A 15,028-nucleotide genomic window follows, 5' to 3' on the forward strand; every position below is an offset into this window, starting at 1 on the left:
TCTCACACGTAGGCTCAACCGTTAATTTGGACCTAAATTTTGGCCGGAATTTGACTGTTTTTTTGTTTAGTTCTAACACTTAACCCCATTTTAGCACAAATGTTAGAATGATGTTGGGGGGATGGAAAACTTACTCCAAAGGTTAGAGTTTGTGTAAACAAATTTAAAATTTATTGCAATTTTTGTTCCATATGTGCAAAAACATGTTAAATCCTGAAATTTATATCACATATCGATGGAAATTGTGCTGAGCTCAAGTTTATTACAGACTCCCAACCATGACTATTTCTAAAAGATTATTAGATAATTACATGACTAAACTTATACTCCACAGATAACCAAGAAAAATATTGACAGTTCTTGGAACCTCAGAAACAAAGTGAAGGAGGTAGCTAGAACTCGCGATCAGGGAAAAGTAAAGGAGCGAGGAGGGACCAAACGTATAGTGCAGCAGTAACCCATTCTGTGCAGATTCGGACCCAAACCGATGTCCAGCCAACGTCAATGAGATCTGAGCTCTCTGATGAGTCGGTCCAACCCGAAAGCAGCATGGCTGAATACATGCTAGCCAAGGCAAATATCAGATGGAAAAACGTATAGGAATAACTGACGGGTTTTGCTTCTTTGTCCTCCTTCTCTTTCCCTTCTTCCAACTTTTTGCCGTCAAGAAGAGGTGTCTTTTCAGCTGCACCAGTGCCACAACATTCAACAAGTTTGGAAGAACTTAAATACGCTATGAACAAGAAGCACGAGAGTAGCCTTCATGAATTGCAACATTCAACAAGTTTGGAAGAAGTTATTACTTTTGGCTGAACATAAAGGATTACAAAAAGCGATTGAGTACCTCCCCTGGGTGAAGTTGGTGGTGATAAAAAAGTTGTTGATGATCCAGCACGAAGGGCAGAATACAAAACTGAAAGAACAGTCGTCGCCATCCCAAGAAGAAGGGTACTCACAGAGACTGCTTTGGAATGGTGAAGACCATTGCAAGCATAGTCACGAGGTTCACTGGAAAGAGCCGTGAAGCACACATAAGCACTATAAACAGATATAACTGAAGCAGGGAGGAGGCTACCATTCACCTGTTTGAGATTTCCAGGCAAAATCATCATGTAGGTTAGTTTTCAATATAAAGCCTGACACTCTCTAGCACAGACCTACTAAGTCCCAAAGTACATACAAACGAATGAAGTTTACACTTTTATCCTTACCTTCGGGTGTAAAGCAATAACTGCAAATCCAAATGCGAGAATCATTGTCATGACAATAAAGAAGATATTAAGGCCACAGTCTTCGCCGGAGGGGTTGAACCAAATGAACAGAACGCCCGAGAGCGCAAATGCTGCAAGGTAGCATACAATTGATACAACAAGCAAAGCAATATACCTGAAACATACACATTCACTGAGTGAGAACTGAAATTCAACCAGTGAAGGTGAAATTTATCTATTTGTACTTAAACTAACCATTTTTGCTCATCTTTCTCCACCCATGCATCATTCCACGAGTGAGTAAAGTCTAATAAGATAATCACTTGAACCAGTAAAAATAAGCCTGCCCCAAATTTTGATAAGAAACCTGCAAACCCAGCATATAACTAAGTGGGAACTAGAGCAGGGTAACCAGAAAAAAATTGAAATTACAAAAAGAAAATACAAAGAAATCTGATTTTAATCGTTTCACAGAAAAAGAAGAGAGCTACAAATAATAGTTGATCAGGTTGCTTTAGAAATATCATTAAAATCGATTTTAAAACCCCCATCCCTACACTTATCGTTTCACTAAATCACAAAGACAAAGACAACACAAACAAAATTGTTAGAAAAACATAAGGCACTACGTTGTTTGACTCGACTTCTTTACATGGATAATTCATCTTCTCCCTCATGTCTCACAGTTCTACAACTGCAGGATGGGCCCATGACCACTTTGGTCCCCTAGTGGCTCCGCCCTACCATCATGCACACCAAATTTATAAAAACATAATGGAAAATTTGTAAAAGGAAAAGTGCATAATTTCATTTTTATAGTGTCAATAACAACATGGGAAAAACAAAGCATTAGTCTCTGAACTAAAAACTCATGAGTATCAAGTAAAGCAGAGAAATGGCCACAGATTCATGACTGACCCCACAAACAAACTACGTCAGGCTGAAAACATTCTCTGTTGCACAAGGTTAAAGAACTGAAAGCAGAAAATACTAATAGCCCAAACTGAAATATATCGAGAAAAAACTAACCATAGATTGTAATGACAATGTCTGGCATGAAAAACATGAGAAGGACAAGCAAAAGCCAGATCACCATCTTGGCAATCCATCCACCATGATGCCAGGAATCTCGTCTGTCATTTTGATCTTTAACTCCAATCATTATAAGCGCAAATGCTGTGAAAAACAAGAAATTCCCCATGCTCACACGAAGAACCGCTTGTGTTTGATACCACACCTTGGTGTGTGTCTCAGAAGAGCTTATCCCTATAAAGACCAAACCCAAAAAGGATATCAAAAATCAAATCCACAACAGTCGCAACTCGCAAACAACATTTTGAGAAGTGAAACAAGCATCCCACATAATCTCGGTTATACACTCACTGGCATTTCCAATATTAAACTCCTAATTTGAAATCCTTTAAATTCTTGATTGAAGACTATCCGAAAACAAATTAGGCTGAATTCCAATATAGCATTTCCAGCCTTGCATGCTCGTGATAGAGCTGTTAAAAATGCAATCACGCTGCTGAATTTCGAATTCTTAATTTAAATCAACGAATAACATCAAGAAAATTAGACGATTCAGATATTTGGTATTCCATTCATCATCTTTAGAAGGTGATTAACCACATGTCTTTACATGTGGGGCAATCAACTGCAAAATCCAAAAACTTGACAGTAGCTACAATATGCATCACATGATAATAAAAAACAAAACAAACCCAGTTCATTATTTCAGAGATGAATTCAATTCTGTCACTAAAACTGTAAAATCTGACGATTCCTCACGTACCCAAAAAGAATCAGCTCCAAAAACGAAAGGGGTTGTTGGAAAAACGAAAAACTCACATGGGATTTTCTTCAAGAGAGGAGCTGCAACTTCTCTGAGAATCCAAGAAACTATGAGGGAGAGCCCGAAGAGACCGCAGTAAGCAAGCCTGGCGGACCTGTTGGAAATCCCAGAGGCGACGGAGCCGCAGAGGCCGCAGGTGGAAGCGGTGCAGCAGGACAAGCACCACGACATCTGTCTGTACCGGCGTTGTTGAGAATTCTGGGCAACTGGCAATCACAGGGAAGGAAGGAAGTAAGGTTTGAAGTGTTGGTGTGGGAGGGAGTGACTGGTAGCTGAGAGCTCTCCTGTGTTTTCTGGAACAGGTATGTTTTCTACTTTGTTGAATTTGAATCGCGTATTTTACGTACGTAGTTTGAAACGTGAATTTGCATGATTGAGATGGAATTTACCATTTACCATTTACCAAGGTGGAAGAATGGCAAATTTGGTGGACAAGCCTGATTCTTCTTTTGTTAGCCCAAACTTGGTTTGGTCCAGGCCCAAGAACTTACTATACCACATCGGATTGGTCTGACAAGAAAGGAAGGTGATTTTACTTGTCGGACACTATGTTTAGCTCCCCACACATTTTTATTTTATTTTATTGTGTCGTATAAATAAAACTTAACCTATAAGATTAAACTGAGGTATTTGAAAAGCTAATTAATATGGTGTTATCGTTATCGTTTTCTAAAGAAAAACTCCTCTCCAAATAGCCCTCCTTTGCGAGAGCCGATGCTACTCTTTAAGGTTTTCTTTTCGACATTGAATCATTAGCTATGAAAATTGGACATGCAAAATTTGAGTTCGTTCCGTGGGGTGGTAATCTTGATGCCCACACGATCGCCTTGTTTATCGCCTTGCATGGTGGTGCATAATAAGAACCTTGTTCTACCTTCAACGCATGACACATAAACTTTGATGTATTATTACTCAACAATATACATTTCTTATCATATCCTGCCTTGCATATTTAGTCTGCTATATATATATATCTCTTTTCCAGACTTGCAGGCTAAGTTTCTACAATTACAATCATCCCAACTAACCCACCCAACTACTGACAAGTGTCAAACATCTAATAAGGGTACCTTGAACTAACAGAATATACACATATCACTTAATTTGGATAACCCTTCTTAGTATCCTATCATTACCCCGCCCATAGAAACATACCTTGTCCTCAAGGTTGAAAACTAGGAAATCGTTGTCTAAAAGCATCAAATTCTTCCCAAGTTGCATCTTCCTTAGAATGTTTTTTCCAATGAACAAGGACTTTAGGAATCTGAAAGTTGGCCTTGGTGACCACCCGCTGCTAAAGGATGGCTAATGGAGTTTCTTGTAACAGACCTTCATCAATGACATCAAGAAGAATAGTAGTAGGAGTCACACCCACACCCAATTGCTTCTTCAAACAGAACATATGAAAAACATGATGTAATTTCGAGTGAACAGGAAGTTTGAGTTTGTAAGCGACTGCCCCAACCTTTTCCAACACCGCAAATGGTCCATAAAACTTGGGTTGTAACTTGTGAAATGGATGACAAGCCAAGGACTGATACTGGTAAGGAATAAGTCGGAGGTAAACCATATCACCCATTTCAAAAGTACGTTCAATACGATGTTTATCCGCCTGATGCTTCATCCGCACCTGAGCTGCTTCCAAATTCGTCTTAAGTTGAGATAGAATCTGTGATCGAGTTTGCAAACACCTATCAACCATATCCAGTTTGGTGGTGCCTGATTTATACGTCTGAACCGCTGTAAGACGTTGGCCATATACAATTTCATATGGAGTAAGCTTGGAAGATGAATGATATGAGGTATTGTAACTCCATTTAGCCCATGATAACCATTGGAGCCACTTCCTTGGTTGAAGGCTGCAAAAACAACGCAGATATGTTTTTAGACAACGGTTGACGACCTCGGTTTGACCATCGGTTTGGGGATGATACCCTGAGCTGAGACATAGTTTAGATCCCTGTAAAGCGAAGAATTCCTTCCAAAAAGTGCTAAGAAACACGGGGTCTCGAACACTAACAATTGTTGCAGGCATACCATGTAGCTTGAACACATGATCAACAAAAATCTGAGCAACTGAATGGGTTGTGTAGGGATGAGAAATCGCCACAAAATGTGCATATTTAGAGAACCGATCCACCACTACAAAAATAATAGTCTTCCTTTTGCAAGGCCGCAACCCCATAATAAAATCTATGGAGACGTATGTCCACACAGTTTGAGGGATTGGCAGGGGATTCAATAGGCCAGGGGAAGCTAAGGTTTCATATTTATTTTGTTGACACACCTGACATTCAGCAACCATTCGTCTAATATCCGTCTTCATGCCATGCCAATAAAAAGAGCGTGAAATCCTCTTGTAAGTTTTAAGAAACCCGGCGTGTCTTGCCATCAAGGTACTGTGATGCTCCTGAAATATCTTATCCCTCCAACTAGTCGTCGGACTTAACACAATTTTGCCCTTATGTTTAAGAAAACCATTATCATAATGGTAGGAAGAGGACAATGTATCAGCAGCACTAGTCGAAACAGAAGACTCTTTGAGTTTCGAAATAATCCAAGGCTCTTGTTCCAAGTGTCGGCGCAAGTCGTCTAACCAACCCATGTAAGGATAGGAAATAGCACAGAACTGAGCCTCCGAATGCAGTCGAGACAATGCATCAGCAGCTTGATTTTTAGTGCCTTGTTTGTACTGGATTTCGTAATCGAATCCCAAGAGTTTAGAAATCCATTTTTGCTGGAATGGAGTATGAGCTCTATTTTGCAAAAAAAATTTCAGGCTATGATGGTTCGTTCGTATAACAAAGTGGTTGCCTTGAAGATAAGTTTGCCATTTCTTAATAGCATGAATGATTGCAAGCATTTCTCGTTCATACGCTGACATAGCTTGAGATCGAGGTCCAAGAGCTTTACTTGTAAAAGCTATAGGTCTGCCCCTTGTTGTAGAACAACCCCAATGCCCGTGTTAGATGCATCAGTCTCAATAACAAATGGCTTCGAAAAATTTAGGAGAGCGAGAACGGTTGGAGACAACATCGCTTCTTTAAGCTGATTGAAAGCAGTCGTAGCCTTTGAATTCCAATGGAAGGCATCCTTCTTTGTTAAGGAAGTTAGTGGTCCACAAATTCTTCCATACCCTTGTATAAACTTGCAGTAATACCCGGTAAGACCTAAAAATCCTCGTAAGGCTTTGACTGATCCAAGTAAGGGCCACTCTTGAATGACACGAAGTTTTGAAGGATCCGCTGCAACTCCATTTCGAGAGACCACATGACCTAAATACTTAATTTGTGATTTACCAAAATTTCATTTTGATTTCTTCACAAACAATTGATGCTACTACAACACTTGAAAAACTGTACTGAGATGTCGCAGGTGATCCTCCCAAGTAGAAATGTAAACTAAGATATCATTAAAAAATACCAGAACAAAGTGACGCAAAAAAGGTCAAAATAGTTCATTCATTAAGCTCTGAAAGGTTGCTGGAGCGTTTGTGAGTCCAGACGGCATCACCAAGAACTCATAATGCCCATTATGAGTGCGGAAGGCTGTTTTCTCAATATCGGCAGGGTGCACTCAAATCTGATGATAACCGGCCCGTAAATCCAATTTGGAAAATAACTGAGCACCCTATAGTTCATCCAGCAATTCATCAATTAATGGGATGGGATATTTATCCTCGATAGTCAACAAATTCAAGGCTCGGTAGTCCATACACATCCTCCAACTGTCATCTTTCTTCCAAACCAACAAAATAGGGGAAGAGAAATGACTATTACTGGCTCGGATAAAACCAGAATCTAATAGCTCCGTAACACATTTCTCAATCTCAGACTTCTGCATAGGATTGTACTGATAAGGCCTTGCACTAGGTGGTTTACTTTCTTCCAACAATGGAATCTTATGGTCGTGAGACCGTGATGAAGGCAAAGTGGTAGGTGACTGGAATATTACTTTAAACTGAGACAATAATCCATCCAATTCAGCTTGTTGACTACGATATAAATCTTCTTTGATAGCCACAACATCCTTCGGAGCAATAAGAAACAAAACCACTCCAAAAGAACCTTGAGTCAGCAGCCTTTGTATGTGACAAGCTATCACTGACCTCGGTGCAGGGGCCGGAGAACTACATAAGCAATAAAGTCGTTGGCCTAAGGTGAATTCCATCTTTAATTTCTCGAAATCCCAGAGAATGGGTCCTAAAGTTCTCAGCCATTGAGCGCCCAAGACAACATCACAACCTCCCAACCTCCGAACTGCAAAACATACAAATCCGAGATGTATTCATAGTCTTGGATAGTAATTTTGACCTGAGAACAGCACCCCATACTGGTAATTGTACCACAATTGGCAATCATCACATCAAACTTCTGAAGTGGGTCAATTCACTAGCCCATCTTCTTGGCAAAAGCAGAGTTAATGAAATTTTAAGAACTTCCTGAGTAAAAAAGAATCACTGCATGACAATGTTTAATAGACCCTAGAACCTTCATAGTTTGAATATTATCAGGAGCAGATACACCATACACAACACAAGTAGTAATATGAGCATTCGATAATTCCTCACTCTCATCTAGCACAGGATCAACATCAAGAACCTCTTCAGATCTATCAGACAAATCAAGTAGTAAAAGTTGAGAACTTTGGCAAACATGCCCTTTGAACCATTTGACAGGACAATAATCACAAAGACCCTTCCTCCTGTGTTCTCTAATTTCCTCAAATGTCATCTTTTTAACATTGCTCTGCTTAGGGGTGGGTTCGGTTTAAATCGGTTCGGTTTTTTGCCAAAACCGAAACCAAACCGAAATTTTGATTCGGTTCGGTTCGGTTCAATTTTTTTCGATTTTTTTCGGTTCTATTTTTTCCGGTTCGGTTTTGGTTTTTTGTTTTTATTTTTTTTCAAAAAATGAAAAACATTGAAATTTTAAATTTTAACATATCCAACACAACCATAACATAAACATTCTAACTAGAATCAAAGACAATGAAAATAAACATTTAAAGTTGAACTAAAATCATCAATCAAGTCTTCCAAAGTTCAAACTAACAACCTCACAACACAAAAATCACACAAAAATCGTACAAATGACTTAGAAAAGTTAAATTGTATGATGTTGTTCAAAGATCAAGGTTGTTTGCTTGTAACTGCATGTTGACAACTTGATTAGTAAAGGTAATGCGTGGGTGGATTTATTTAGTGTGTGTTGGATTCTTTTCCATCACAAATTACCCAAGTAATCTGCCCGAAATACATGTTTATGGATTATGTTACATGTTATATGAGAGTAGATTTGGAAAAGAAAGCTGGGGCATAAGTAGACAGTGCTATGGAGATGGATGTAGGTATTTCGGGAAGAGGTTTGGTTCTGGAACCTTATATGGGGGAGAAATAATAGGTTAGGGTTTAGAGTTTTTATAGGCCCTTTTTTAATATTTTGAGCTTAAAGTTTGGCAACACATTGGGTTTAGCACATTTTAATTTAATTAATTTGGTTTGGTTCGGTTTCTAGATCACTAAAACCGAACCGAACCAAAAGAATTTGGTTCGGTTCGGTTTTTTCAATTCTGTTCGATTTTTTTGTTCGGTTCGGTTTTTTCGGTTTCGGTTTGGTTTGGTTTTCGATTTTTTTCGGTTTTCGGTTTTTTGAACTCACCCCTAGCTCTGCTTAGGAAGATGAATAGAAGAAGTGGAAGTACCTAAATCCTGAGAAGTTGGTGTAGTCTTATTGCCAAACGAATTATGCCAAGAAAAATTTTGGGCTTTTGAGAATGGCTGAATCTTAGAATCCGCAAGCTTGGCATCGATCTGTAATGCTAGTGCCTGAGCCTCATAAACATCCACTGGCCGCAGAAGCTTTACATCGTGACTGAGCTCCAGTTTCAACCCCCCGATGAAACAACTTTTAAGCATTGCTGGAGCAATCTCATGGGTTCTATTGGCCAAACGCCTGAACTCTGTGATATAATCCCTCACCAATCCAGTTTGCTTCAATTGAACCAATGCTTCTGAGAAATCCTCAAACTCCAAAGGGCCAAACTATCGACAGAAAATTTTAACAAAATCAAGCCAGTGGGAAAAATTCTTGAGACAATTCCGCCACTGAAACCATTGAAGGGCTTCACGATCAAGATGGAAGGATGCCAATTGAACCTTGCAATCGTCGGCCATCAATAAATAGTAAAAAAAATGCTCCGCTTTGTACACCCAAGCTAAAGGATCGTCCCCATCAACAAATCTTGGAAAATCAAGCTTGATTGGCGGTTGGCGAAACTGAAATGGAGAATCTTGATGGCGGAATCAAGTGTCTTGACGCTGAAATTGAAGATTGGGATCAAGATTCTGATTGCTGAAAGTTTTGTCAGAATAAATGGGATTACCCCCTAATTACGACTGACCCCCACACCCGCGACCCCGTTCTTCCATGGTTGCAGAACGAGATTGATCAACGAAAGACGGGTATCCATTATCATTATGAATTTGGACATCTGGGCTGCAAGGTTCTGGACTAATTTTTCAATTCTGGAATTCGAAGCTTCAAGGGCAGTGACGCGAGCATCCATCTTTATAGCACGAGTGGTTGCTCTTGGCATACACAAGGGAAACATGGGATCGTATAATTAGCTGATACCAATAATAAGAACCTTGTTCTACCTTCAATGCATGGCACATAAACTCTGATGTATTATTACTCAACAATATACTTTTCTTATCATATCCTGCCTTGCATATTTAGTCTGTAATATATATCTCTTTTCCAGACTTGCAGGCTAAGTTTCTACAATTACAATCATCCCAACTAACCCACCCAACTACTGACAAGTGTCAAACATCTAATAAGGGTACCTTGAACTAATAGAATATACACATATCACTTAATTTGGATAACCCTCCTTAGTATCCTATCAGTGCATTCCTTTGGGACGAGGTTGGCTTGAAATTTCTGTTTAATAATCTTGCAGAAGATGTAAACATTGCAATTAGATTATAATAAAGGCTATCTTTCGACAAAAGAAATTTTATCACAAATGGTCATTGAGATTGACCAAACTTATCATTTTGGTCCCTCGCTTTCAAAATCAATCAATGTCATCTTTGACATTCACTACCGCACATCAATTTGGTCCTTCCATTTAGATTCCGTCAATTATTCTGTTAGTTTGTATGTGGGACTCACAAATCTAATAAAATTGTGACACATGGATTACACAAAAGAAGGGTTTTTATCGCAAATGGTTCCTGACATTAATCAAACTCCTCATTTTGGTCCCTAAGATTCAAAAATTGATGAATTTGGTCCCTGACTTTCACTACCACACATCACTTGAGTCATTCCGTCAATATTTTTTGTTAGTGTGTTGATGTGGCCCCACTAATCTAATCACATGGCACCAAGTGGATTAACTAGAAGAAACTATTTTTTTTAGAGTGAACCAACTAACGAGTATTCCGCATTGGCATTTCTCTTGCATCCCATAATCCCAATTGGAAAAAAAAAATTCAATCTAAATTCGATAAAATCGAATCCAAATTCAATTCAAATTTGATAAGATTATAACCAACTAGAGAGAATGAGGAGTGAGTTCATGGAGGCCAAGTGCTTTAGTGGTATCATGGTGCCTTATGATGATATCTTTTTTCACTTTTTTTAGTTTTAGTTTTTTAATTTCTTATTTTACTTTTAGTTTTAAATCTAAAAAAAAAAAATTCTTATAGTTAATCCATATGGCGCCATATGATTGTATTAGTGGGACCATATCAGCACACTAACAAAAAATATTAATGAAATTTAAATGGAATGACTAAATTGAAGTGTGGTAGTGAAAGTCAGGGACCAAATTTATTGATTTTTGAAACTTAGGGACCAAAATGAGGATTTTGATTAATGTCAGGAACCATTTGCGATTATGCAAAAATGGTCAAAAATGTGTTGAACTGATTCTACAAAAATAGTCGAAGACAAGTTGAACTGGTTGATTCTACAAAATTGGAAAAGACGGGTTGAACTGATTATGCAAAAATGGTTGAGGATGGGTTGAATTGATTTTGCAAAAATGGTCGAAGACGGATAAACTAATTATGTAAGAATGATCGAAGACAAATTGAATTGATTCTACAAAAATTATCGAGAACGGGTTGAATTGATTCTGCAAAAATGGTCGATGATGGGTTGAACTGATTCTGCAAAAATAGTCGAGGACGGGTTAGATTGGTTCTGCAAAAATGGTTGAAGACGAGTTGAACTGATTTCACATAAATGGTCGATGATGGATTGAACGAATTCTAGTAATAAAGGATATAAACTGATTCTGCATAAATAGTTGAAAATAAGCTTATGGCACATATTAATTTTGTTGGATTTGTAAGGGCTGGATTCTCTTAGCAGCCCTAAAGCATAGGGGTATAGCTAGCATTTTAAAACAGTGTTTTCATGCTTTTAGGCTGGGCTTTAGTTGTTTTTATATTTTTGTCTCTCATTGACATGTTTAAAAAAACTCCGCCGTGTAAGTTTATCTTACATTGTCGGTCCCAAGCCCGGATAAAGGAGGAGGGGGAGGGCGTCAGGTAGTCGACAGCCGGCACTCCATGATCACGTCGAATCCTTATGAAAATGAATCCAGAACGAAATCGCGCTAAAGCTAGGGCGTCACCCGTAAGTGGCGCGCTGTGTGGCCCGAGCACAGTGATAAGTGAGCAAGGGTCGCTGTATCTCCATTGGCACCCGGATGCAGTGTTAAATGAGCAAGGGGGCTATAGAAACTTCTTTTCGAACGACTCCACTCAAAGTTGTTTGGGAGCATATGCTCCTATCAACTTTACACGGGACACACAAAAGAAGTACTTTGATCCTATTAGACGGGGAAGGGTGAAGAAGCTAGGACAAAAGGGTAGAGTTCAAGAGAGCAAAATGTGTTTAGGAACGTGGAATATAGGAAACTTGACGGGAAAATCTATGGAAGTAGTAGAAGTTATGGTGAGGAGAAGGATAAATATTATGTGCCTACAAGAAACTAAGTGGGTTGGTCGTAAGGCAAAGGATCTAGAAAACTCAGGGTTTAAACTATGGTATTCGGGCACAAATAGAACGAGAAACGGTGTTGGCATCATCGTGGACAAGACCTTGACACAAGATGTTGTAGATGTCAAGAGGGTAGGAGATAGAATCATGGCAATCAAGATTGTAATAGGACAAGAACTTATCAATGTGATTAGTGCGTACGCACCTCAAGTAGGGTTGGATACGAGTTCGAAGGAGAAATTTTAGGAAGACCTTGGAGACTTGGTGCAAGGAATTGCTCAGACGGAGAAGTTATTTATAGGAGGAGATTTAAATGGACACGTGGGCAGGGAGACAGGCAACTATGGAGGTTTTCATGGTGGCCATGGTTTTGGGGAGAGAAACGAGGATGGGGAAGCTATCTTGGATTTTGCAATGGCATATGATCTCTTCTTAGCCAACACCTTCTTTAAGAAGAGAGAAGAACATGTGATCACCTACAAGAGTGGGTCGTAAAAAACACAAATAGATTTTCTTCTAATGAGGAAAGGGGATCGTATAACTTGTAAGGATTGCAAAGTTATACCAGGAGAGAGCGTGGCTAATCAACATCGCTTGTTGGTGATGGATGTACATATCAAAAGAGTGAGAAAAAAGAACAAGACTTGGAAGTGCCCAAGGACTAGATGGTGGAATCTAAAAGAAGAAAAACAAGCCATTTTCAAAGAGAAAGTAATCACCCAGTGTGTGTGGGATAGAGAGGGGGAAGCTAACCAAATGTGGGATTCCATGGCTAGTTGTATCCGAAAAGTAGCAAAAGAGGTATTAGGAGAGTCCAAGGGCTTTGCCCCACACCAAAAGGAATTTTGGTGGTGGAATGAGGAGGTACAAACAAAGGTGAAGGCTAAGAAGGAATGTTGTAAAGCCTTATACAAGGATATGACCGATGAAAATGGTGAAAGGTATAGAAAAGCGAAGCAAGAGGCGAAGAAAGCTGTGAGAGAAGCTAAGTTAGCGGCTTATGACGATATGTATAAGCGACTAGATACCAAAGAAGGAGAGTTGGATATCTATAAACTAGCTAGAGAAAGGGAAAAGAAGACAAGGGACCTAAACCAAGTGAGGTGCATCAAGGATGAGGATGGAAAGGTTCTTGCTACAGAGAACGCGGTTAAAGACAGATGGAAAGGTTGTTTTCATAATCTTTTCAATGAAGGACATGAAAGGAGTGCTTCTTTAGGGGAGTTGAGTAACTCAGATGAGTGTAGAAACTACTCTTTTTATCGTAGAATCCGGAAGGAAGAAGTGGTTGTAGCTTTGAAGAAGATGAAGCATAGAAAAGCAGTAGGCCCAGACGATATACCAATCGAAGTGTGGAAAGTTTTGGGAGAGACAGGTATAACATGGCTCACTGACCTTTTCAATAGGATTTTGAAAACGAAGAAGATGCCAAATGAGTGGCGAATGAGCACTTTGGTGCCTATCTACAAGAATAAGGGCGATGTACAAAATTGCATGAACTATAGGGGTATTAAGCTAATGAGTCATACAATGAAGCTTTGGGAGAGAGTCATTGAGCATAGATTGAGGCAAGAGACACGGGTTTCGGACAACCAATTCGGGTTCATGCCAGGGCGCTCAACCATGGAGGCAATCTATCTCTTACGAAGATTGATGGAAAGATATAGAGATGGGAAAAAGGATTTACACATGGTCTTTATAGATTTGGAAAAAGCGTATGATAGGGTCCCAAGAGACATTCTTTGGAGGATTTTAGAGAAGAAATGAGTACGAGTAGCATATATCCAAGCTATACAGGATATGTATGAAGGAGCAAAGACTGTCGTAAGAACTCATGAAGGACAAACCGAAAGCTTTCCCATAACTGTAGGATTACATCAAGGTTCATCCTTAAGTCCTTACCTTTTTGCGTTGGTAATGGATGAGTTAACAGGACATATTCAAGATGATATTCCTTGGTGTATGCTTTTCGCAGACGATATAGTGTTGATAGATGAAACTCAGGAAGGGGTAAATGCAAAGCTTAACCTTTGGAGAGAAGTGTTGGAATCTAAAGGTCTTCGCCTAAGCCGATCAAAGACAGAATATATGGAGTGCAAGTTCAGTGCAAATGGAGGCCAAAACGAGTTAGGGGTGAGGATCGGAGATCAAGAAATACCAAAGAGCGACCGTTTTCGTTACCTAGGATCTATCTTGCAAAAGAACGGAGAATTAGATGGAGATCTCAACGATAGAATACAAGCTGGATGGATGAAGTGGAAGAGTGCATCCGGCGTGTTGTGTGACCGCCGTATGCCACTGAAGCTCAAGGGAAAATTTTATAGGACGGCAATAAGGCCGGCGATGCTGTATGGCACAAAATGTTGGGCGGTGAAGCATCAACACGTACACAAAATGGGTGTAGCGGAGATGAGGATGCTTCGTTGGATGTGTGGGCACACGAGAAAGGAGAAGATTAGGAATGAGGATATCCGGGGTAAAGTAGGAATAGCCGAAATTGAAGGAAAGATGAGAGAAAATTGGTTACGGTGGTTTGGACATGTGCAAAGAAGGCCTACTGACGCTCCGATTAAAAGATGCGACTATAGGACAGAGGTTTAGGGCCGAAGGGGTAGAGGAAGACCTAGGAAAACTTTGGAAGAGACCCTAAAAAAAGACTTAGAGTACTTGGATCTAACGAAGGACATGACACAGGACAGAACACAATGGCGTTCTAAGATTCATATAGCCGATCCCACTCAGTGACTTGGATTTTCCAAGTCTCCAACCGAGAAGTTTTCCTCACTCGGGAAATTAAAGGAACACTACCTCAACCTACATGCTCCACTCACAAAGCTTCAACAAAAAAAATTCAAAGAACTTAGCGAAGAAGGCTTTGGTGTATTTAACACAATACCTTGAAATGAAGGAAAGCTTATTTATTGATATCCCCGATAAGT

The 15,028-nt window shown here is 39.5% G+C and overlaps 1 protein-coding gene across 1 annotated transcript; it reads right to left on the bottom strand.

Annotated features, from left to right (window-relative positions):
- Window positions 1-204: 204 nt before the first annotated feature.
- LOC126607842 (uncharacterized) lies at window positions 205-3,377 on the bottom strand. The gene is made up of 6 exons (XM_050275553.1): window positions 3,063-3,377; window positions 2,241-2,477; window positions 1,467-1,578; window positions 1,212-1,386; window positions 845-1,082; window positions 205-685 (listed from the first exon to the last, which is right to left on the bottom strand). Exons 1-6 carry the CDS (start codon window positions 3,235-3,237, stop codon window positions 393-395), a joined length of 1,230 nt encoding a protein of 409 aa, XP_050131510.1. The 5' UTR covers window positions 3,238-3,377; the 3' UTR covers window positions 205-392.
- Window positions 3,378-15,028: the final 11,651 nt, after the last annotated feature.

Source organism: Malus sylvestris, chromosome 16 (assembly GCF_916048215.2).
Source record: "Malus sylvestris chromosome 16, drMalSylv7.2, whole genome shotgun sequence".
NCBI lineage: Eukaryota > Viridiplantae > Streptophyta > Magnoliopsida > Rosales > Rosaceae > Malus > Malus sylvestris.